This window comes from Mytilus edulis, chromosome 8 (genome assembly GCF_963676685.1).
Source record: "Mytilus edulis chromosome 8, xbMytEdul2.2, whole genome shotgun sequence".
NCBI lineage: Eukaryota > Metazoa > Mollusca > Bivalvia > Mytilida > Mytilidae > Mytilus > Mytilus edulis.
The window spans coordinates 15,666,100-15,689,399 of record NC_092351.1 but is presented as its reverse complement, the minus strand read 5'-3'; the positions used below and the strand labels follow the sequence as shown (position 1 = coordinate 15,689,399).

Here is a 23,300-nt window from a genome sequence, read left to right as displayed (position 1 = left end):
AGCATAGAAACACGGCTTCCATGTAAACTGCGAGTCACATCAGACAGATATTTAAAAACGCTGATCAATATTTAGATAGATATAAAACTTGACATCCCCCTGCATGAATGTGCTTGAGGTTCTAAAAATTGTATGGCTAACAAATATTTCTTAAAAGACAACTATTTTACGAATGCATGAGTTAGATAAACTGCAATACTGCAGATTTTGATAATTTTAATTATTTATCCAAAAATGTAATAACAATTCGTTTTTATTAAAACTAATTTAGTTAGGGTAGAGCTAATAAAGTTTGTTTTGATACAAATTATATCACTGCCACTTGCAAGTAACGTCCTTCGTTAAAAATTTAACCATAACATTCTATATGTTTAATTGTGTATCCAAATAGCTTCACAAGCAATGTACAGGTGTGAACTACATTTTGCTGAATTAAAATATAAAAAATATATGATTGACAATGCGACAGACAATCACAATAGTTCACATAATGGGCAAGTATATGTGAGGGAATATGGTGTTCAGTAGCTGTCGTTTTTTATTTGGTTCATATGTGTTTCTCGCTTTTTATATAGATTAAACCGTTGTTTTTCTTGTTTGAATGGTTTCACACATGTCAATTTTTGGGGTCCTTCATAACTTGTTGTTCGATGTGCTCCAAGTCTCCCTGTTAAAGGCCGTACCTAGACATATAATGCTGAACTATTATAAATTGTGACTTGGACAAGAGAGTTGTCGTACCATATCTTCTTATATCAATGTAAGCAATTATTGGCCAACGAACGGTATTTATCAATGAGAAAACCGATACCGTATAGTCGGCTATATTAAAGGCCCCGTTAAGACACAATTCGAAAGAGAAAACTGACGACCTCAGTTACAACAAATCAGTTTATCAAAAAATAAATATGACATATTTAAATTAATTACAAAGACTGCACATATATTATTATATGGTTGTTTTAAACATGTTTGTATACGGGAAAACCTCCCCGTAGTCAAGGACAGTGTAGTAACAGCAAAAGGATTTATTTTTAAGACGTCATTAAAAATCTGAGAACCGCACGCCCTTTTTGTTTTAATCATAAGATAATACCTTTCAAATAGTCCGACTTTAGAGGAATGAGACAACTTTTAGAATTCAATCTTGTTTGTGAAACTAAAACAAGGAACCTAGCTCTATCTCTACTCTAACTATAATCTAAAATTCAGATCAATGTATTACATGTATCATACAGGACCATATTTTGTAATTGTAATGAGTCGAAATTGCAATAGCTGTCCTTATCTGTAAATTAAAATTTTAAACATTTTTAATCCTCTAAGTATGATCGTCAGAGATATGTACTTTCTATTACTGTATCCTGTTTAGTAGTTTCGTCTTTATCAGTAATATTGTGTAGCGTTTTATGTTCTGATAAAGCACTGATATTATCCTTTAGTGAAGGAACAAGTAACAATGATAAATCGAAGATTTGTGGGGAGTGTCGCTGTTTTCTAACATGTTTGTCTAACTCCTGGCATCCAATCGAATCTTTGGGAGTATAAACGTTGCCATTTTGAACCGGGTTTGGAACATCAGTTAATGTTGTTCTGGTAGAAATAAAATTCTGCTGTGTCGAGGTCCGTCTTCGCCTGCTGAAACTATAACAAACTAAATGTATTAATAATATCAAACCTTTAATAAATTGAAGAATTGCCGATATTTGAATACTTTATGAACTATTGAAGAATCAATCAAATGTTTTTTTTTTTCATTAACTGATGTAGGTTATTAAACATCATTGATAAGCTTTGTCAATAGATTATATTAGGCCAGTGAACTATTTCTATAAGCAATAACAATTGTCTCCGTTTGTCATAATTGTTTGTTTTGGGAAATATCCTACATATTATGGTCATGGGAACAATCCAGGACAATTTATGCATGAATTTTATTGGTTGAATCGGAATGCTGCATGCAGTTAAGTAGTTTTCGACGTCAAGAGTTTAGACGCAATATGATCATGATGTATCTTTAGGGTTCTAAAGAAACTCTTTAAAAGTTTACATAATCTACATAATGTATATTTATCAGTATTAATAGCAGAAATGTTACTCAGGTTTCGTGCATTTACTGCATAACATAAAACCAAAGAAGACCCGGAACAATTTCATTCCTGATGAAAAGAATTTATTTGAAATGAAGATATGTTAACACAAACCGTTTGAGTAGTTAACCGATATGAAGATGCAGTAGGAACAATATTCAAAAAATAAATTGTTGAAGCTTCTGAACTCTCCTGCAATTCTTTACATAGAAAGGTAATAATTTGTCGGTTTATGTATTTTCTATTTAATACTCTCAATCAATTAGATAATAATTTAAAACTGATGCAAGATCTTGAACTTCATGCATACATGAACTGTTATGGGCAATATAAATTAATCCCTCCTTATATGTGGTGTTTACTTTCGTAATGCGACTTGAAATGAGTTTAAATCACAGCTCCTGGGTTTTTTATGATATTTAAAGATGAAATTGATAGATAAATTATTTAAATGAAATTGCAGTTTTATTTGAATACGGGTCCTCTAATAATGAGCACAGTGAGATATCAAATACATGTCTTTAATGTAATCTATCTCTTTTATGTTCTTTATCAATTTTTACTGCATTTGAACGACACCAACATAAATAAATAACATAATAACTATTCTATTCTGACTTTATTTTAAGTGCTGTCAGAAAATAGACAGCTTGTTCAAATAAGTAACTCGTCCGTATTTATGATAGTTTATTTCCTTAATAGAAACGTGTTGGAAATATAGACCAGATAAGAAAACGTTATCACACAATAGACGGGGGGAGTTATTTAACAACAACAGGATTTTCAATGAAGAAATTTGCATATCACTTTGTGACTATCCTGTTACTTTTTTACAACACGGTTTACAGGATATCATGAACTAAATATGGTGTTATATAGTTATTGCATGGTCCTGTTCCCAAAACACAATGACAAAAGGAAAACAATATGCGATGGATCTTACAAATGACAATTTATACTTTTATACATGCTTAATAAACATAGTTTTAATACAAAAAAAGGTTTTATTGTTCTTTGAAGCACATTGTGTTCAGCTATTTCAAACGTTCATTTTTTGTCTTATTTTATACACTGACTTGAATATTAGAATCCTATTTAATATTCACATCACAATGTTAGTAACATAAAGTATAAGATAATTTGAATATATGGGATGAAACTTATTTTTTTAATGTTTCTTTTATGAGTCCAGGACGTGAATTTTGAACTTCCAAATTAATTTTTTGTTATTGCTATTCCCTTTTTCTACACTTTCACACGTTTAATTTATACTAGAACACACCCGTGATATCCCGGGTCCTTGACTGAATTAAAGTATATAACTATGCGTAAGCCTTATTTAAGTATTGGTATTGTCATCTGATAAAGTCATGCCGATTATAAGATACACAGTTTTCTCTGCTTTCAAAATCTATCTGTTTGAACCCGTCGACCTGGAACTTATCAATTATTGGTTATACTAATTATTTGGAAAACAAAAGGTACTGGAATGGGGTATTTTTTAATCAACAGTGTTGTCCTATGTTAGTTATAAATAAAGTTGAATTATTTTATTCGCTGTTTTACGTCATGCCCGCTAACAAATTGAAAACTGTACCTATATGCATATGCCTTATTAAGTCCAGAATTTTAGAATTCGTATTGTTATCTTAGAAAGTCTCACTGATTGAAATACTGCAATATGGAACAATTTGACAATGATTGAATTTAGTAGTGTCAACCCTGTGATTATGACCCGTGTATATAGCAAAATCCTAAATACACCGTGTTTGGCTGTGCGCCTGTCAGATGCGGAAAGTAAAGATAAGGTAATAGGTAACAGATGAATATACTATTGGTATCGGTATCGGATTCGACCCGGAACTTATCAATTATTGGCAATATTAATTATACGGAAAACAAAAGGGTCTGAAGTGGTGTTATTTTTAATTAACACCATTGTCCTATGTTAGCTATATATAAAGTTGAATTCTTTGATTTGTCGTTTTTACCCGATAACGGCTGACAAATTGGACCTCGTTATTTTAGTATTATAGTATTACAAAACAAAACTACTTTTCATGCAAATGCACACACGTGACCTGTTGTATGTAAACAGATTGACTCTCTTAAACTAAGGATTACTCTGAGGATTGATATCGTCGAAACACTGCATATTTCATTAGATAATCATATTAGACTTAACAAACATTTTGCTCTTGTCCACTAAAATTCCTACTTTTTTTTGTTTTTGTAAGCAAACAATTCCAGAATCATATATTTGTTCATTATCAATACAAGGGTCAATTTGACATTATCATACACAGGAAAAGTTTCCCTGAAATAATTAAACTCTGCGAAGGTTAATTGATATAAACAGTATATCACTACATGAATATTCTAAAATGTTCAATAAATATTATGAAAACAATAACAGGTTCTGCTTTCATTTTTAGCCATGGCTTTGTCAGTTTATTTTAGATTTCTGAGTTTGACTGTCCCTTTGGTATCTTTCGACTCTCTTTTATAAACGAAACACATCAATTTATATTATGTTGACGAGAACATGTTTTATTAAAAAAAAATGAATCCCTACACAACATATATACGAATGAATATAAGACAAAATCCCTCTAAAAAAGGAAACTATGGCTTTAATTTTTTTTAATGAATTTTCATTCATTGAATGTATGTTACGAAGATCTATGAAACATACATTGTATAATAGCTTTTAATATAGCTTTTTTAACACTGCTTACTGTAGAATCAATTCACAAAATTCTGCAGTAAAACTATTCTATGAGTAAGGCGTTTATAAGCCTTTAGTTAGCGTTGTTATTAATATTTGATTGTGATCAATACATTTTATTTATCGCGGAGACGTTCAATGGATTCAATTAAATTATATTCATATATAACGAAATTTGTTTTTTAATCGATAATATACACTTACATATTTCGGTTACAAATCTTTGGTAGGTTTCTTTTAAAAGTTTCGTTGATGTTGACGTAAATGTAAAAGTTAATTCCATAATTAGAAAATTGAAACAAATACAGTATTGCTTTGGTAAGCCCACGTTGTGCTGATATTAATGTAGTTGCTGATGTGGTAAACGAGTCAACTGCATTGAAAATTGAAATTGGAAGTGTACTTATTAGAAAATATATACTTATGAAGAATAACATCCGAGTAAGGCGCTTGCTACTTCTTATGTTTCGCTTTCTATATTCTTTACTCCTCATAAATAATCCACGTAACCGTCCAGAGCTCCGTAATGTTTGTCCAATAAAGATATTCATAATAAACATCAATATAAATGGCAGTAAAGACAGCCACACTAGATCTATGACAACATAATAATTTTCTTCAAAATTAAAAGATGCAGGTGATGTGTTATTGCATATATATTCATTCTGTACTTTCATCAATCCGTTATTTATAAAAAGATGACCATCAATTGCGAAGCTCATCAGCATTGGTACTATGAGAACTATTTTAAGCAGTGATGAAAATTTTGCAGTTCGATATTGTAATGGAAACCGAGTTTTTACAAATCTCTCAACAGTTATTGACACTAGTATCCAAGACGAAACATGCATAGAAAAATATATCATAAAGACATCTAGTTTACAACCGACGTCAGAAATGGTCCGAATGTCGAAATCGAATGTTGCTAGAATCCATCGTCTCACTAATCCAGTTATAAGTACGGTAGTGTCCGATACAGAAAGAAAAAAAAGGAAATTGTAGGTTATCTTTTTCCATTGTTTCATCCGACATAATACAATAATAATTCCAATGTTTCCAAAAACTCCAACAATAAGGATTATTGGTGATATTATTCTCCAAATCCATTGTGTAATTTCCTCTAACTGTACTGCTTTTGTATCAAATGGCATATCAGTTATGTTGTCATAATTATTTAAATTAGTTACATTTACATAACTTGCCGATGTGAATGAGCACTCTGTGTATGAATTAATTGTATCTATAGTACTGCTTCCACCTGTTTGAACACCGACAACCATTAGATGTGTTTTTCTTTACCACCATAACAAGCGTCTAACAAAATATAAGTCATATAATGCTTTCTAATAACAAAACGTAAAGCAGGTTTAATAGGGTGTATATATGCAAGGTAATATTTTGTACATTGCTCGTCACTGGAATTCTTTTCTTTTTATACATAATAATTGTTCACCTCTACACGGTTCACAATCTCTATACTTCCTCTTTAGATAATCAAAACTGTTGAAATACCAAACACGGCTATCAAATCTGTTAATATTCAATTTGCGCCTTTTTGCAAGTGATTAATTCCTTGAATGATACTCTGTACACTATATTTGTTTAAATAAAATAGTTTTTTTTATTGAAGTGTGTGTATTTTATGACTGATGGCTTGTATTATATGTAAATATTTAAGGCTCGTAATTTGATTATTTAATAAACTGCTGTGTCATGGATACATTTACACGTCTATTTATCTTGAATTCAAATTATATAAAAGAATTATCCTTAATTACTTTTTAAATGTATCGTCTAGATTGGATAAAAAGCATTATACTTCTTTATACATCAACAACCATTAACATTAAGTTTTAAATCATAAAGCTTACAAATGAAAATACTTCACAATTAATTTTTCACAATAGAATCAATGTTTTGTGTTTCGTCATTAGACAAACAAAATACAAAAACGAAGACAAGTACAAAAAAAAGTACAGTGATATCTGTTTCAAATTTATATGGGTAGCTCAGATAAGATTTGTATTTTAACAGTTTTATAATCATACCTTTCGTGAAGGGTAACTTGTAAATTACACTTCCCTCATCTATTGAAATGAGTATTTTAATCCGAATTGACTTTAAAGGTATTGAATCATGCAGTAGAATTATATAACTAAATGTAAACTGGTTTTATGATGTAATAGATTTACATTTGAGTATGTGCAAACGTTTCTTTTTAAAACTTGTTATTCATAAACTTTGAGGTAGATGTGAACATTGTTCTGACATTTATTTAGAATTGTTCATGGTCGAATACAAATGTGTCGTATTTAAAAAGTCATAAGCAAGAAGGCCAAGTGTATGAAAGGATTGCACTTGAAAACTGTATTCGTGTTAAATATTTGTTTCAAATTGAGTGGAGTTTACAATGTTTTCATATGGAAATATCGCTTACAACATTGTTTATGAACAGATTTACAACGATAATTATGCTGTTTCTTGTTTTTATTATTCTGTGTAGGTATGGTTTGAAGTTGGTTGCCTTTTTAATTGATTATTAATTAATTAAATACACGGACTCGTGTCACAGTACTATTATTATAATAGAACATTCTATGGTGACTCAAAACTTATCTGGTCATTTAAAACGTGTTCGAAGTTGATGTCCAGTTTTCAAACATATCTCAAATGTAACTCAAATCAAAGTTCATGACGAATGTAAAATATGCAAGAAACAAACAAATTCCAAACAAAGAATTAAACTGAAAACAGCCATTTTTCAATTAAATGTTCACTTCAATTCCAATACTATATACATCCAATTATTGTTTTTTATTCTTATATTCCGTACTCTATGTATATCTTACCACACAATTATTTTATTTCACTGTACATGTGTTCGTAAATTTATATGGCGAGATTTTAATTTGTCCAACGTTATGGTTGTCTTTTTCGTATTGTTTTACAAATATATCCCCCCTCTTTTTTGTTTGTTTTATTTTTTATGTGTTGTCATTGTGTCATTACTTTTACAAATTGTGACTTTCATGGAGAGTTCTCTCATACCACATATCCTTATAAATATATATATATGTTGTTGTTACCTGATTTCTGAAACGATATGTACTACTTTATTGTTTACGAACATAAAAAGAAAAGACAATCCATCGTCTTAAATTTATCTACAACGTTCTTCAATTTAAATCTCATATAATTCCTGAGTTTTTATATATTCTCCAACAGGCTACTCATAAGCCATTTATTGATAATCATTCCCCTTTCTATATCACTGTCAAAGTGTTTGATTTAGAAACACATCAATGGTAGAGAAATCCAAATAGTGGAAGATATTAGCAAGCAAAATCAAGGGAATTGTGCAAATGATGATACAAGCATAAAAATTAGCACGAAGCATCATTATTATATACGTTTTAAGAAAAAAACTGCTGGCCATAAGAAAATTGCATTTTTTCAAGATGGCCACCACCTTTTCTAAAATGGCTATTTTTTCCAAATTGAAATACTTATTTTTTCTGGAAAACGTTTACTTTTACCTTCTTTGAGTCAGGTTTTGTGGATACCTTCTTTACATGTGACGTGTATACTAAAAATGAATATTTGACATGTTCTGGAGCTGCGCATGCGTGAAAATGTTACAAAATTCACACTAAAACATTTGAATTATTTATTACATGCTTAGCGCTTTTGGATTTGTAATTATGTTAGGAATTTGTTTAATGACATTTTTAAAGGTCATGATACACATACGTTTAACAATTTCGCGCATGCGCGAACTATTTTTAAATAAAGAACGAATTACACGCACTACAAGGGCACAATGATTGATATCGTAGTTTATCTAACAGATGAGGATTTGAATTTCTTAAACATATCTTGGTCGTATTTCATTCCTCTAAGCATCTATATGCTCTTCTGTTCGAGTATATAGTGCTACTTCTTGGATGCCACTGTTTGAAAATATGTCCTTTCAGTTGTAATGATCAAGCATTCGACGGATAAGCTGAAAAATGTGGTTAACTTTCCAAATATCGGGCAAACATCAATACAGCTGCAGATAATAAACCCTTTGATATTTGCTGCGCAATTTCAACTGAAGCCGGTATTGCAACACCTAGAATGGCAGATGCTTTTCATGTATGTTCAAATGTAATTATAGACACTGGCATCAGATAACTGAATGTGGTTTGCTTGAATTGGTTATGCCAACCGTTATGGAAGCGTAAACACAGAAAATATAGTTCATGGCTCTGTGACGTTCAAGTATGTAATCGGGTGTAAGGAAAGAGAGTCAAACCGACCACAGTTTAATTTCTGACGTTCAATAACTAGTATGGATAAAGAAGTTTATGTGCCTTCGGTAGTATGCTCATTTCACGAGTCAGATATCGTACTTCCCAAACAATGGCTATCAAGCAAGATACTAATCTTGGTTTTGATCGTGTTAATTATGCTCGATAGTACCGATCCATCTCCAAGATATGGCCTCCCATCACGAACATCATCAACAGGTGGCAATGAAATTTGCCAATGGTAATTTTTACTTTACGTTATACCAGCAAGTTGATTTGTTATATTCAAATTGACCAGGCACAAAGACAGAATAATGAGTTGTGAACGGCAATGTTGGTACCATACGTTCAATCGAAGATACCTTAAAGACTATGGACGCCAGCTGGACCATTGTTTATTCAGAAGTAGGTAAGATATGTATAAGACCCCAAGATTTTGGGTCCAAATGGTACGATCTTTTGAAGCAAATGCGAAACGAAGTAGAATCTGCTTTTTTATCCAGATGAAAAAGAGCGTTTCCATATAAAAGCCGTAAAATGCAACTGGAAACTTCTTTGTCAAAAATCAAAGTTAGAGAACCTGAACACTGATTGCGATATCTTTTCTAGACTTTTCATTTCATCTTTAGCCATGAAACCCAAACTGCTCCTCCGTCTTTGTGTCAGGATATGGTATTAAATCGCAGCAAATAGATATACTTGAAACATTCTGTGAATTGCCATCAGCTGGTCCAAATTCTGACGCATTTATCGTTGGTAGGGCAGCAATGGAAGATTTATTGTCACCACTTAGGGCAACATATTTGATGATGATATGCCAATGATATCATACTGCCTTAAATAAAATCTTCCTTCGATAGGTATCTAAGATTAGACATCGATTCAATGTTTACTAAATTTATTATCCAACGACTGGGACGAAAACAAAAGGCAACGTACTAGTACTAGACGTAAAGTTGTTGGTTCTGGTAGAACGCCAAGGATTTGGGGTAGTTTTCTCTGTGAGGATGACAACAAAAAGAATTGTTCCAAGTTTCTTAATTTGTCCAACAGAATTGGTTCCTTTGAGACTAATGCAAATGCTTTTGTTACTCAAGGTGACATATTCTTTGCAATTTCAATACGGATTCGTCACAGCTTATAACCATGAAAAAGCAGATACACGAATGATTCTCCATGATAAACATGCTGCTGTGAATGGTTGTAAAAAGTAATTTTCAGTAGAACTGCCATAAATATAGTAGTATTAGGAATTGCAGCACTCGCATGACTAGGTGTGGACAAATTGTGGATAGGTTTTTGAAGTCATAAAGACTTTTGATGGCTTCCTGTACAAGTCATATCAAATGCGTTTTATCCTCGCGTAGCAGCTTTTCCTTTCTTTCATGCATTTAGTGGGTGTGACACTGTGTCGGCATTTACTAGGAAAGTGAAGAGGTCAGCTTGGCAGATATTGGAAGTATTCTCAGATGTAATGGACTGTTTTGCCCGATATTGTATGAAGACACAGACATTACCATCATATAAGTATTTGTTTGCATCATGTACGGAAACATCACCGTTTGCTGTTAAGTCGAGACGATTAAAGTCGTTTGCAAGGAAGCAGAGGCCTTATGATGCTACCCCGCCTACCAGAAAATCATTATAATTACCTGTGGTAGGCGGAATAGCATCATAAGGCCGTTGCAAACGATTTTAATCTTCTGAAGCACATCAAAATAGAAACATAGCAAGGTGGACACGGTTGGGCATGTCCGGATTTATGCATTGGATAGGTTCATGTACCAAGTCATTCACACAGGAGTTGGGTAAAAGAAAGAAAAACAATGACAATTGGACACCAAAATGGACTTCTTTGGTGGCCGCTAATCCTCGTGTCATGATTTTTTTTAAATGTGGATGCAAGAATAAGCGGTGTTTGTAACTGTGATTGCTACTGTTCTGGCTTTCCGTGTACATGTTTGTGTATGGGTAACTGTCAGATAATTATAAGACAAGAAACCTGTCTTTCTAAACAAACTTAACATGCATTGAATTTAACAAAGTCTGTGATATCTCTTGTTAAGTTGATGACATTGACATTTTCCACGTTTTGCCGCCATTTTTGGGACCGGAAATCACTTTTCTTGTTCATGCAGGTATTGTTGTTTCGTACTTTAGGAACTGCTATTTTAGTTTTATCAAAACTTACTTTGGATAATACCTCTTACACAGCTTTCAAAAGACTTACGAAATGTAACCAATTGGATATGACGCCATTTGCAAAATGAGCGGTGACCATCTTAGAAAAATGATTTTTTTATGGCCAGCAGCTGAATTTTTTTAATTATCATTTAATCTACCCATATACCAAATTTCATGCTTGTATCACGATTTGCACAATTATGTCAAGAATATCTCCCACTAAAATTATGGTTACATTAATTTTCTGTAGAAATGTTTCATAACGTTTCTGTATTGTATAGCTCTAGTTCTTTTGTGATGACGATATTCAATATCTTTACATATTATCTATTTTTATGCATTAATCATAACACTTTCATTTTTACAATCCATTGGTAGAACACAATTCAATATAGGCCAATATTCAAGATTAATATCCCTCATACGAAAAAATAAATTAACTTTTGATATAACGATTTCAATTGTTTTTGTTAGAAACACATTTTAAAATTTCATGAACCTATCAAATAAGGGGATAAAGATCAATAACGGGTGCATGTTGCCATTATGCCATGCATGATACATTTATAAGACAAAAAAAATACTGTTTTAATTTTATTGGAGGAGGTTGCCCTTCCCTATTCCAATGAACGATTATTCATAATATCGGAAATCCATATCCCTATTGTTAATTTTTGAAGGTTTGATAAAAGATTCTGTAAAAATAATTATGATTTTGAGGTAATGATTTCAACTTACAATATACACGCGACAGTTTAACATATTTACAAAAGAACTTTTTAGCAACATTGGCGAGGTTATTTCTAGCTTGGCATGTTAGTTTGTAAATGAGTAGTGAACCCATCAAGGTGAAAAGGTAAGCCCATAAAGTTGTAACAATAAACCCATCCAAATTAAAAAGCGAACTCTTCAAGAAGCAAAGGTGAACCCATATAAATGCAATAATGAAGCAAAAAAGATATAATTGTGAACCCTTACAACTGCAATAGTGAACCCATTCAACTGCAATAGTGAACCCATATAGGTACAATAGTGAACCAGTAAAGGTATATTCGAGAACCCATACATATTCAATAATAACCAATAAAAATGCAATTAAAAACCAATTCTTCAGAGAACAATTGAAGGTCTTTCCACCTCGATGATAAGAATGAAATTTAAAAAAAACTATGTTTCAAAATTTCACTCCTTGTTGATGTAATTTGGTACTTCAAACTGATATAAAAAAAAATAAGATTAATAGGTATATACAAAAGACTTAATTGTTTTATAATGAACAAGAATTTGTTTTTAGCAAAGGTCAAAATCTAGAACGACAAATTGACCTTTGACTTTGACCTCAATTACAATGTCTTAGTTCAGTGATCTCCAATCAAAATACCCCAGGTCAATCATTTGTATGGTTGTGGAGAGATATTGATTTCACATACATAAGGGGAGAAAACTTCTATGAGGGTTAACCATAACACTTTGACTGAAATAGGTTGAAGTTGCACCTTATTGTAAACAATATCTTGAATTTTCAAAGGGAAATAACTCCCATAAGATGTCTTTTGATCACTCCAGTCAAAATTAACTAAATCATTCTAAAGAGTAGACGAACAATTTGGTGAAAACAGTTTGTTAAAATCTTTTACCGTTTTAGAGATATACCGATAACAAGACAAGGGGGACGCGAGGAGATAACTCCTATAAGAATAAGTGTTCGGTCTCACAGGGTGAGTTTTTAAACCCCCATTACTGTACAACATCATTGACCAAACATCCATTCGATATGTTGTAAAACATAAACGCATTTCAGACGGAAGAACAAAAAGAAAAAAATCAGAAGAACAAAAGGTCTTTCCACGAAAAGTGGAAAGACCTAAAAATAACCAATACAAATGCAATAGTAACCCCATAGGTACAAATAAAAACCCATGAACATGAAATATCGAACCCATAAAATGAACTAGAACTGCTACAAAACATCCGCCAGCCCATACATAAACGGTGTCTAACAACCGCAATATTCCAGAATTAGTACAGGACCTTTAACAAAACATGTGTGGAAAGCAGACAAGTGTATACCCATTATGAATGATATTGATTTAAAGTTTGGCACTAATAAAATTGAGAGTGGAAATCGGGAATGTGTCAAAGAGACAACAACCCGACCATGCATGGAACAGTAAACAGCAGAAGGTCACCACACGGTATTCAATGCAGCGAGAAACTCCCGCACCCGGAGGCGTCCTTCAGCTGGCATCACTAGTAACCCGAATTTAACTTGATCGGACAAAAACGTGTTAACGCTATTTAAATGAGATTGATCGTTATTTGATAAAGATTGACAAAAATTAAAAATTATATTTAATTCATTTCAATTCATATCAATTCATTTTAACGCCAGTCAAATAGATTTCTCTGCAGTCGATCAATTGAAATCAAGTTAGTGGTCAGTTGGGTCAAACTAATAGGCCACGCCCCTGTTAAGCTATTTCAAACATGCATTAATTCGTTTTAAACTGAGACCCGCGGACTTTGTACAGGTAAATCACTCAAGCAAAACGACCTCGATGTATATATCGTAAGTAACGTGTGGTCCTTTGCAACTATTTACGAAACTTTATGTATTCCTGTATATTTACCGTTTCTCTTTTTTCTGTTTTACTATATATTGTACTCGTAAATCAAATGTAGACACGGAAAACTACATAATTTGTGTACATAATTTAAATCGATGTGTCTTGAAGCAACATATATTCATTCTCTTGCTGTATATTGATATTTGGAAAAGCTTGTAATGAAAAACAAGATATTGTTGAATAATAAAATCGACGAAGATAATGTTGACGTTGAATATGATAAACAGAAAGGCATGCTCAAAATTCTAAATGAAGCAGCAGCCCACTGAACTTCTAAAACTGTGTTAAATTGTAATACCTGTCACTGGCCAAATCGGGCGTTAATTGTGGAAGAGAAACAAATATCAAACAGAAATATTGTTCTTACGACTCTGTAAAAAGATTATTGTGCTGTCATGCACCCTGACGTACTTGTAATAAATTAACATGTATTCTGTATATATGAGATAAATTTTAGTCTGCGATAAAGATGGGTAAGTTGATTTAAGTTTAACGACCTTGACAGGCTATTTGTCGGCATACTCTTACGTTTTTTAATGTTTTAAAAGAAAACATACATTTACGTTTTGGGCATTTAATATAAGTCTACTTTCCAAATTGAAATGAACATAAACATTGTTAAAAAAAACAGAAAATGGAAAAGAAACATTCTGCATTGTTGCTTTCATATAATTTTATTTCCTATATATTTGAGCGGAAATTTCTAAGTTAAAACTGATTGTAGTATAGATAAAATATTTCATCTAGGTGCTCTCGTTACATATTAAAATGAATTTCATTGGTCGGAACGTATGCAAACTTTCAATCCAGGTGTTCTCATCGAGGTCCTCGTTCATGTTTCAAATCAATACACAATATGAAGTCCAGTTCGGCAAAAAGAAATCAAATTAAAACTCTACGATGTCCGATTAAACAAACAGAATTCAGAAAAATAACACTTTTACGATTCTTCCAATCACGACAAAAATATCTATCTTTTTCTCCGATGAAAATCATTACTATTAATAACAATTTTAATCAATAGCCAGTCTACACTGAGGTTGTGAGTTCGAACCCCGCTCGTGTGCGTGCACTCAAATCCAATATTATTGTCAGTTTTCCTATCGAAAGTCGGTGTTTTTATCCGGGCACTCTGGATTCCTCCACCAATAAAAAGTTGCCGCCACTGAGTAGCCAAAAAGCGGTGTTTAAAGTGGTAACACACAAAAAAAAAACACAAATTCGAAAATCAATTCTATTTTATTTTATGTGGAAATAAAATGCTGATGTTGACATTGTGTGTTTCATAATACATTATGTTTATATTGAATGTGGTCATGTTCCCGATTTTCAAACGTTGAATAGTTTCCAACTGTTTATCAAGATTTTCTTATACTGAAACTTTGCTATTCGTATTTACTGATTGCGATTTTGATAAAAAAAAAAAATGCAATGTTACCATTTAGATACTTTAAATGTTGTAAGGCGATAAGTTTGTTTGAAAAACATCGATATTTTTTTCCAAAAATTCGCTATTCTTGATAAATCATGCAAACTTATACATGCTTCTCAGAAATCTGAGATTTAAAAAACAATATTTTTAAATAGATTGACTCGTTATGGCAGTTTTATGGTAAGCAATTAAAATGTCAAGATTAATGCTCATTTTGGTTTAAGTTACAGTGTTGTGTCAAAACATCATAAACAGTTGCTACTTATATGCTTCTTATAAACGATTGATTCAGAAATATTTTTGTATTTGTAAAGATTCATTGTGTGGTCAGTGAATAAAAATAGTGTATCAATGCACTTTAAAACGAAATGCATACTACAAATTATTTTACAAATGTACATAAGCTCGTTAGTTTAAGTTAAATTAGAAGGTATCTAGTGAAATCACAAAAATACTTAACTGCAAGGAAAATTCAAAACGGAAAGTCCCTAATCAAATTGCTAACTCAATAGATCAAACACATGAAACCAATGGGTAACAACTGTCGTTTTCCTGACATGGTACAGACATTTTCTTATGTAGAAAATGGTGGATTAAACCTGGTTTAAAAGCTAGCTTAACCTCTCACTTGTATGACAGTCGCCTCAATTTCCATAATATTGACAACAATGTGTGAACAAAACAAACACATACCAAGTACAAATGTTACAACTAGGGGTACAACAGCAACACGAACCTCACTGGTAGGTAAGACGGGGAGTATTCTACTCGTAAACACCTTGACTTTAATTTGGATAGTTCAATTGTCATACAAATGTTGACAAAATATTATTTTGATTCTTTGTCAAAGCTTATATGATTCAGAACTATTTTTGTATTTGGCAAATAAGATTTATTGTTTGGTCATTGAATAAAAATATTATATAGTGTATCAATGCATTTAAAAAACAATTAAAAACATTGAGCCACATACTCTATCTGAAAAAATCACCGTCCCTACTGACACGAGAAAATCAATCTCGTTAAATGATAATCTATAAATAAATGGCATCGGGTTATTCAAGCATAAAAAAGATCATGATAAAGAATGAGAGAGAGGGGATGCTTTCAAAATAATGATGACATACTTTAACCTAACGGTTTAGTAGATAAAGAAATTGATAAATTATTTTACGTTAACATCGAAAATTATTTATTGATATAGTTCTAATCTTACCTACGTTATTGCAGTATCAATGTGAATACAATATATGTAGAAAGATTTTTTGTTCCAATTACAAGTATGTATGTACAATCGTATTGATTACACCTATGCATGTTATAAGATTTCTGTCCACGTTTGCAACTATCTGTTTTCCATGAACTATTTGGACAAATTTTCATGGAAGTTAACTTAATTATCTTAATGTGAAAACAATCTTTCGTTGAACTGTAGTCACAACCATAATTTGCAGAAATATGCATTAACAACATACATTTGTGTATATCGTATCGCAAATCGAAAACAACATCGACCTAATATATTCAATAACGCGCACCCATTGAAAATGATAACTTATGAAAGTAAACACGAATGTAAATTACAATTCAAATGATCTAAAAGTCAGGCTTTAGTTTGTAAATATGTTGCAAATATAATGAATATTCGATAATGTCCTAATTTTGAGATCAACTATCCTGGTCACAAAAAGAAATAGAAAGAATTCTTACCAATTGATATTTAAGTTTGTTTAAATAAAAGTTTATTATTGATTTGAAAAGACGTAAACAATGAAAAAGTAATCAATAATTATTCATGTCTCTTTTTATATTTCATACTGCGTTGTTATGTTTCATTGTTTTTGTACTGTATTCCAGGAGATACGAAAATATGAAGAAAAAAGTTTGCATAGAGGTGTGAATAATATATTTGATGTTCGTTTTTATGATTTTCTATCTTCGTTTATTTTAATTCTATATATGCTTACAAATTAACATAAATAGTTGTTATAATATATAGACATTCAACCAATAAACATTGCAAATGTATAGTGGGAAAGTTAAGAAATTTTTTTTTTGGAAATTGCGTTAAATATCTGTTTCATTTACGGATATAAGGCGTTTACATATTGCATTATCGTGTTTCAGTTACAAATATGTAATACAAAACTTACTGGTATTGTCATATATGTTTAAACTATTAAGAACAATAGCGGCTAGGTTAGTTGTACAGGTGAAAATTGTCTCATATTTTTATCACGTAAAATTCCTATTCTGTGGCATTCTTCTTACATCCGGAAAAAATATATTGTTGTGTTGTTTTTTTTTCTTGTTTCTTTTTTTACAATTAAATGGTTTCTCCGAATACTATTTATTCGTCAAACAAATGAAAGACGTTTTTGTTGTTAGTATGAATTGCAATATGCTGCACAGTTAAAACACGTTAAAGATGTCAGAATTTTAATTTGGTACACCCCACAGGTATTGTCATTTACGCTCAAACTGTTTAGAATAGAGGCTTGGTTAATTATATAGGTAAAAAATTGTCTCGTTCATTTATCATATAAAATGCTTGTCCTGTTAAAATCCTCTTACATCCGGACAAATTATACATTGTATTGTGGTGTTGTTTTTGTTTCTATTGTTGTTTTCTTTTCGATTTAATGGTTTCCCCGATTACTATATCTTTGATGAACAAAAAACAAATGTTTTTGCATTAAGTATATAATGCCACAGTTTGCACAGTTACAACATGTTAAAGATACCAGAACTATAGTAGTTACACCGGACATGCCCTTGGACTACATACGACTCATAAATACATGTACAGCTCGATTTAAACAGTTTGTAGACAAATTAAACATAATTACGAAGAACAATGACATATATAACCGATGTCTGAAATTTTTGTCAGATATAATTTTTCGTACTTTTTTCTTTACGATTAACTATTTATGTATTTAATAGTATATGATTTCCCCTAAACAGTAATCAATGTTTGCAGAGGGTTATGAATTAGAATAAGCAAAAATCTGACATTCCATTTATTGAATCATACATAAGACTAGATATATTTAAAACCAGTATATAAATGAAATCAATTTATTTGTTGCACATACTAATTCCTTTTATCCCATCTTAACATGTGTTCTCCGCAACACTATTCGTTTCAATTCCATATCCAGACATATCTTTAATACCAGTAAATAAATAAAAAAAAAATGTGTGGTGTACATGAATTAGTTATCAAAGGTACTAGGATTATATTTTAATACTCCAGACGCGCGTTTTGTCTACATAAGACTCATCAGTAACGCCCATATATATCTATTTCACTCTTAGCTTGTTTCGTTGTGTTTCTGTTTCATTTAAAGGAATAATAATTGTATGATGATGTTCGTATTGTGTGCTCTATAATACATCATCTCACGAAAGCTGAGTTTCATTTATAGTACGGTTGACATTTTCCTGAAATTCAGGCACAGAACCGTTCCCAACAGAGTAATCAGCATTTGTTAGTGTCGTTACTCGGCTGTCTCTAGAAACTGAGAGAGATTGTCTTTCTAGTGAAAATCTGAAATTAAAACGTTTTGTAATTTAAAAACTCAAGTAAATAATGTTAGGCAAAAACACTTGGAATATGTTCTTCCGATTTTATTGGATTATTTTTGGTTGTTTTTGAATTGAGGAAAACGATTATCATATAATTATATTAGTTGACTCCAATTGACAGTTCATCCGTTATCTTGTTATCTAGATATGTTGAGTCTGAGTAAATATAAAAGATACACCGATGATTCAAAACAGACATTCCCAAATCATGTTTCGAAGAAAAGCTGACATTGTCATTAGTTAAAACAATTAAAAGAAAAACAACAGACTACAAATCCCAATAAAAAATAAAAACGGAGCAACACAAACTTAATACCCCGATTTTATTTTTTGTCCGTGGGTTTATGAGTTTGAACAGCGGTATACTACTGTTGCCTTTATTTAACACATAAAACAGATAATTGGATGTGCTGTGAAATGGTATGCAGCAACATGCACATGAGAACCACACATACGTTATTCTCAATCGTAATTTTTCTTTTCTTTTAAATTTATTCAATTACCAAATTACATTTATTGAACGTTAACTTCAGTTATATAATCTGGTAGTAATGATGAGTGTTTACTACAACTGGTTTGTTACGGTGGTCTTTTATAGATCAAATACACAGTAATCAATACTTTGACATGAGATTAATTGTGCAGTGCTACCTATGTGGTATTGGGTTTTGTCTTTGTTGAAGGCAGTACGGTGACAAATAGTGGTAAACGTCCATATAGGTTGGGCTTTCTGGTGGCGAGTTGTCTCATTTGTAATTATACCACAACTTTATATTTTTCTATTGAAATGTCCTTTTCTAAAAATTTACTTTATTTTTTGTTGAATTATTCGTTACACTTATATTTTTTATACTACCGACATACAGCTTTAGCCATCAATACTTAAAAGTTTTTTTAATTTTTAATGCTTCTCAAAATCGCATTTGATTTGTCCTACATGTATAAATTAAAGTCCACTATTGAGTCTTATGGACATGAAACGCGCATTAAGCGTTCCATATTGGTATATTTGAAGAATTTATTTGGGTTTCCATTTTTCTATTTTATTTATTTCTTTTTCTTTTACACTCCGATACATTAAGGACGTTCTATACTAGTTTAGGAATATTATCTTTAAGCATATTACAATACATGTAACCAAGAAATTATATATTCATTTAATTTCAGTTAATAATCACGAACTGCAACAGGACTAAAAAAATGTCTCTTTACATTTATTACAATCAACAATTAGACTTAATATAGATTAAAGGGAGGATTGAACTTTACCTGGGTAATAGTTCAGTAAAGACATATAATTTTTATCATATTATGACAAAAGATTCAGACGAAAAATATCAATGTCATCTCCACCTTGTTCGCTGGGTCAATAACTTTTTAAAACAGGGTATTATATGATGTACACGTACCTCTTTATGAGCGATTTAAATCGACCCATGTCATTGTAAAAACTACAACTTACATATTTCCCGTACGGCATCAGTCTTTCGCAAATTTATTTTCCAGTGTTTTACTACATAGTTTAAAGACTACATAGTTTAAAATTTTTGAAAGAGAATTTTTTTTTTATTTAATGTAGATCAATTTAGTCTTTTTTAGTCTCTAATTACGGCTATTTAAACTTCCATTTCTGCTTGGGAATCATGCACGAAAAAGTTATTGTTTAAGAAAGGTTAAGATATTGTTCCTAAGGTTGATTAATACTACCATGTTTTAAGAAATTGACATACCTTGATCTTCTTTTACAAGGAAGGTATTCTCTAAAGGCATCTTTGAATTTGCAGTAGATATAAAAATTAGCAGAGTAATTTGTAAACTGGAATAAATATAGAATTGCTTCAGACAAATCAATTTTGTCAGATGTTTCTTTTGTTGAACCTGGTTTTAGAAATGAGTCGACACAGAAATGTATTGATATAGGTAATGTAGTGAGAAGAAAATATACACTAGTCCAGAATATCATCCGTGTTAACTTTTTATTTCCAACCAAATGACGTTCACGATTTTGTGGATCTGGAATGTATCGCACTGTACGTCGGAATGATCGTTTAATTGTTCTGCCAACAAAAAAATTCATAAACGTCATTAAAACAAAGGGAATGAAGCATAACCATGCGAAGTCTATAAAAACAAAATACTTTTCTTCATAATTTGAGGTTTCTATTGACGTATTGTTACAAGTTCGACTGTTCTCTGTGTTAATTTTCAGTTCATTCGTTAAAAGAAGGGGACAGTCAAGTCCCAATGTTATGACAATTATGAACACATAAGTAATCTTCAAAATTTTCGAAACATTTACACAATACGTTCGAAATGGATGTCTTGTTTTCAGATATCTTTCAAACGTAGCGCAAACTAAAGTCCATGAGGAGAAATGCATCGAAAAATATATTAGAAAGACAAAAAATTTGCAACCAAAATCTGAGAACAGTCTAATGTCTAGATCTAAGGCAAATCGAAGCCATTGTCGTCCAAGTCCAATACATAGTACAACCGAATCGGATATCGCTAATATCAAGATTAACTTGTAAGTCAATTTCTTCCATCTATTCATTCGATATAAAACTAATATTATTCCACTATTTCCAATTATTCCAAGAATGAACACTATCGGTGCACCTATTATCCATATCCAGTTCGTAATATTTTCTATGCTAGAACTTTTATCATCTGACTTTGAAAAGGTAGCATTAGTAGATGAATTAAAGGTATCATTATTACTCACTGTCGATATGTTGTTGAAGAATCTTTCTGTTGTAGAGGATGAAGTCTCGTAAAATTCGTTTGTAAACAGACTAACAGATGACATGATGCTGTCTATTGTTATTATGTTAACATTAAGAACACAAATAAGTACATCCCAATGTTAAACAATGTCAACATCCACATGTCGTTTTCACCTACATGTATACTATAATGTATCTCATTTCTCTGGATACTTAATACACTTCCTCATTGTCACCCGGTGTGCGATAATCCATCTGTTGTTTTAATTACTCCACAATTGAATCTTTTTTGTCAGTAAAAATGTCAATTAGTGCGCTCAATATGTTTTTAAATGGTGTTTAAAATACATTTTATTCAGTCGTTTAAATATCGTCTTACACACAAATGTTGGTATTTAAATCACGATTTAGAACGCATTGCGCAACGCAAATAAAATAGTAAAGCTTTTCCATAACTATCATTGGCATTTAATGAAAACTATTCAACTGCTACGAAACTAACTGTTTCGTTTGTACATTAAACTGGGAAAATAAATAAGAAACTGCATATCTGCCTTATAAATTTGAATATATAAGCTTTTTTCCATAAATGTTTAGTTTGAAATTCTCGTTGACATGGTTGATATAAAAAAAAAGTATTGTGGCTTCCCAAACATCAGTTAATGGAGTATATTTATCTATCAAATTAATGTCGTTCAGGACATGAGAGACTTGTATGTCTTTGACAGTATATTTAATTGGACTATTAATTTAATTTTCATTTACAGGCATTATACAAATAAATTATAATTATATATCAACGAATAATAAAACATGGGAACGATAAGCTTTATGTGTTTACATCCTCGCTCATGTGTCACTGGTGAATATTTATTTTTTCGTTGCTAATCATATCAGACATATTGTTTTCAAATTTAGGCGAAACATTTCGTTCAATAGAAATTATTGTCAACGTTTTCAAATGTTAGTCAGTTACTTCAGCTTTTACGGATAAATGTCTTCAGACACATTAGTTGACTTGCCTTGTCTGTTGAATGCAGTATATGGTATATAGCTCCTTAAAACAAAACTAGTTATGCACATAATTCAACAGAAACTATCTTCAGTTAAAATGCATAACCAAATCTAGACAATGATGTCAATGTAGGTTAAATCGTGAAAAAAAAAAACATTACAGTAGTTATAACGATAGAAGGGCGATTTTGTACATAGTTAGCGTTTTAGCTATTATTTGGAAAGAAATTTATAAAGATTGAAACTAAGACTGTAAAAACAACATTGTTCGATGCCACTGCTGGTGGACGTTTCGTCCCCGAGGGTATCACCAACCCAGTAGTCAACTCTTCGGTGTTGACATGAATATCAATGATGTGGTCATTTTTATAAATTTCCTGTTTACAAAACTTTGAATATTTCGAAAAACTAAGAATTTCCCTATCCCAGGCATAGATTACCTTAGCCGTATTTGGCACAACTTTTTGGAATTTTTGATCCTCAATGCTCTTCAACTTTGTACTTGTTTGGCTTTATAAATGTTTTGATATGAGTATCACTGATGAGTCTAATGTAGACGAAACGCGTGTCTGGCGTACTAAATTATAATCCTGGTACCTTTGATAACTATTTACAC

The 23,300-nt window shown here is 31.4% G+C and overlaps 1 protein-coding gene and 1 long non-coding RNA gene across 2 annotated transcripts; both read right to left on the bottom strand.

Moving 5' to 3' along the window:
- Positions 1 to 876: 876 nt before the first annotated feature.
- On the bottom strand, positions 877 to 6,948 carry LOC139484921 (uncharacterized). The gene is made up of 3 exons (XR_011655191.1): positions 6,867 to 6,948; positions 5,023 to 6,410; positions 877 to 1,644 (listed from the first exon to the last, which is right to left on the bottom strand). It is a non-coding gene; the product is annotated as an uncharacterized lncRNA (long non-coding RNA).
- Positions 6,949 to 18,359: 11,411 nt separating this feature from the next.
- LOC139484920 (lysophosphatidic acid receptor 6-like) lies at positions 18,360 to 21,844 on the bottom strand. Its single transcript, XM_071268970.1, has 2 exons — positions 20,675 to 21,844; positions 18,360 to 18,906 (listed from the first exon to the last, which is right to left on the bottom strand). The coding sequence occupies exons 1-2, from the start codon at positions 21,751 to 21,753 to the stop codon at positions 18,759 to 18,761; spliced, it is 1,227 nt and encodes a 408-aa protein (XP_071125071.1). The 5' UTR covers positions 21,754 to 21,844; the 3' UTR covers positions 18,360 to 18,758.
- Positions 21,845 to 23,300: the final 1,456 nt, after the last annotated feature.

Coding starts and splice junctions, on each gene's coding strand:
- LOC139484920 (XM_071268970.1), bottom strand. CDS start 21,753: ATGTCATCTGTTAGTCTGTTTACAAACGAATTTTACGAGACTTCATCC. Junction 18,907..20,674: donor CCTTGTAAAAGAAGATCAAG/GTATGTCAATTT, acceptor TTTTAATTTCAG/ATTTTCACTAGAAAGACAAT.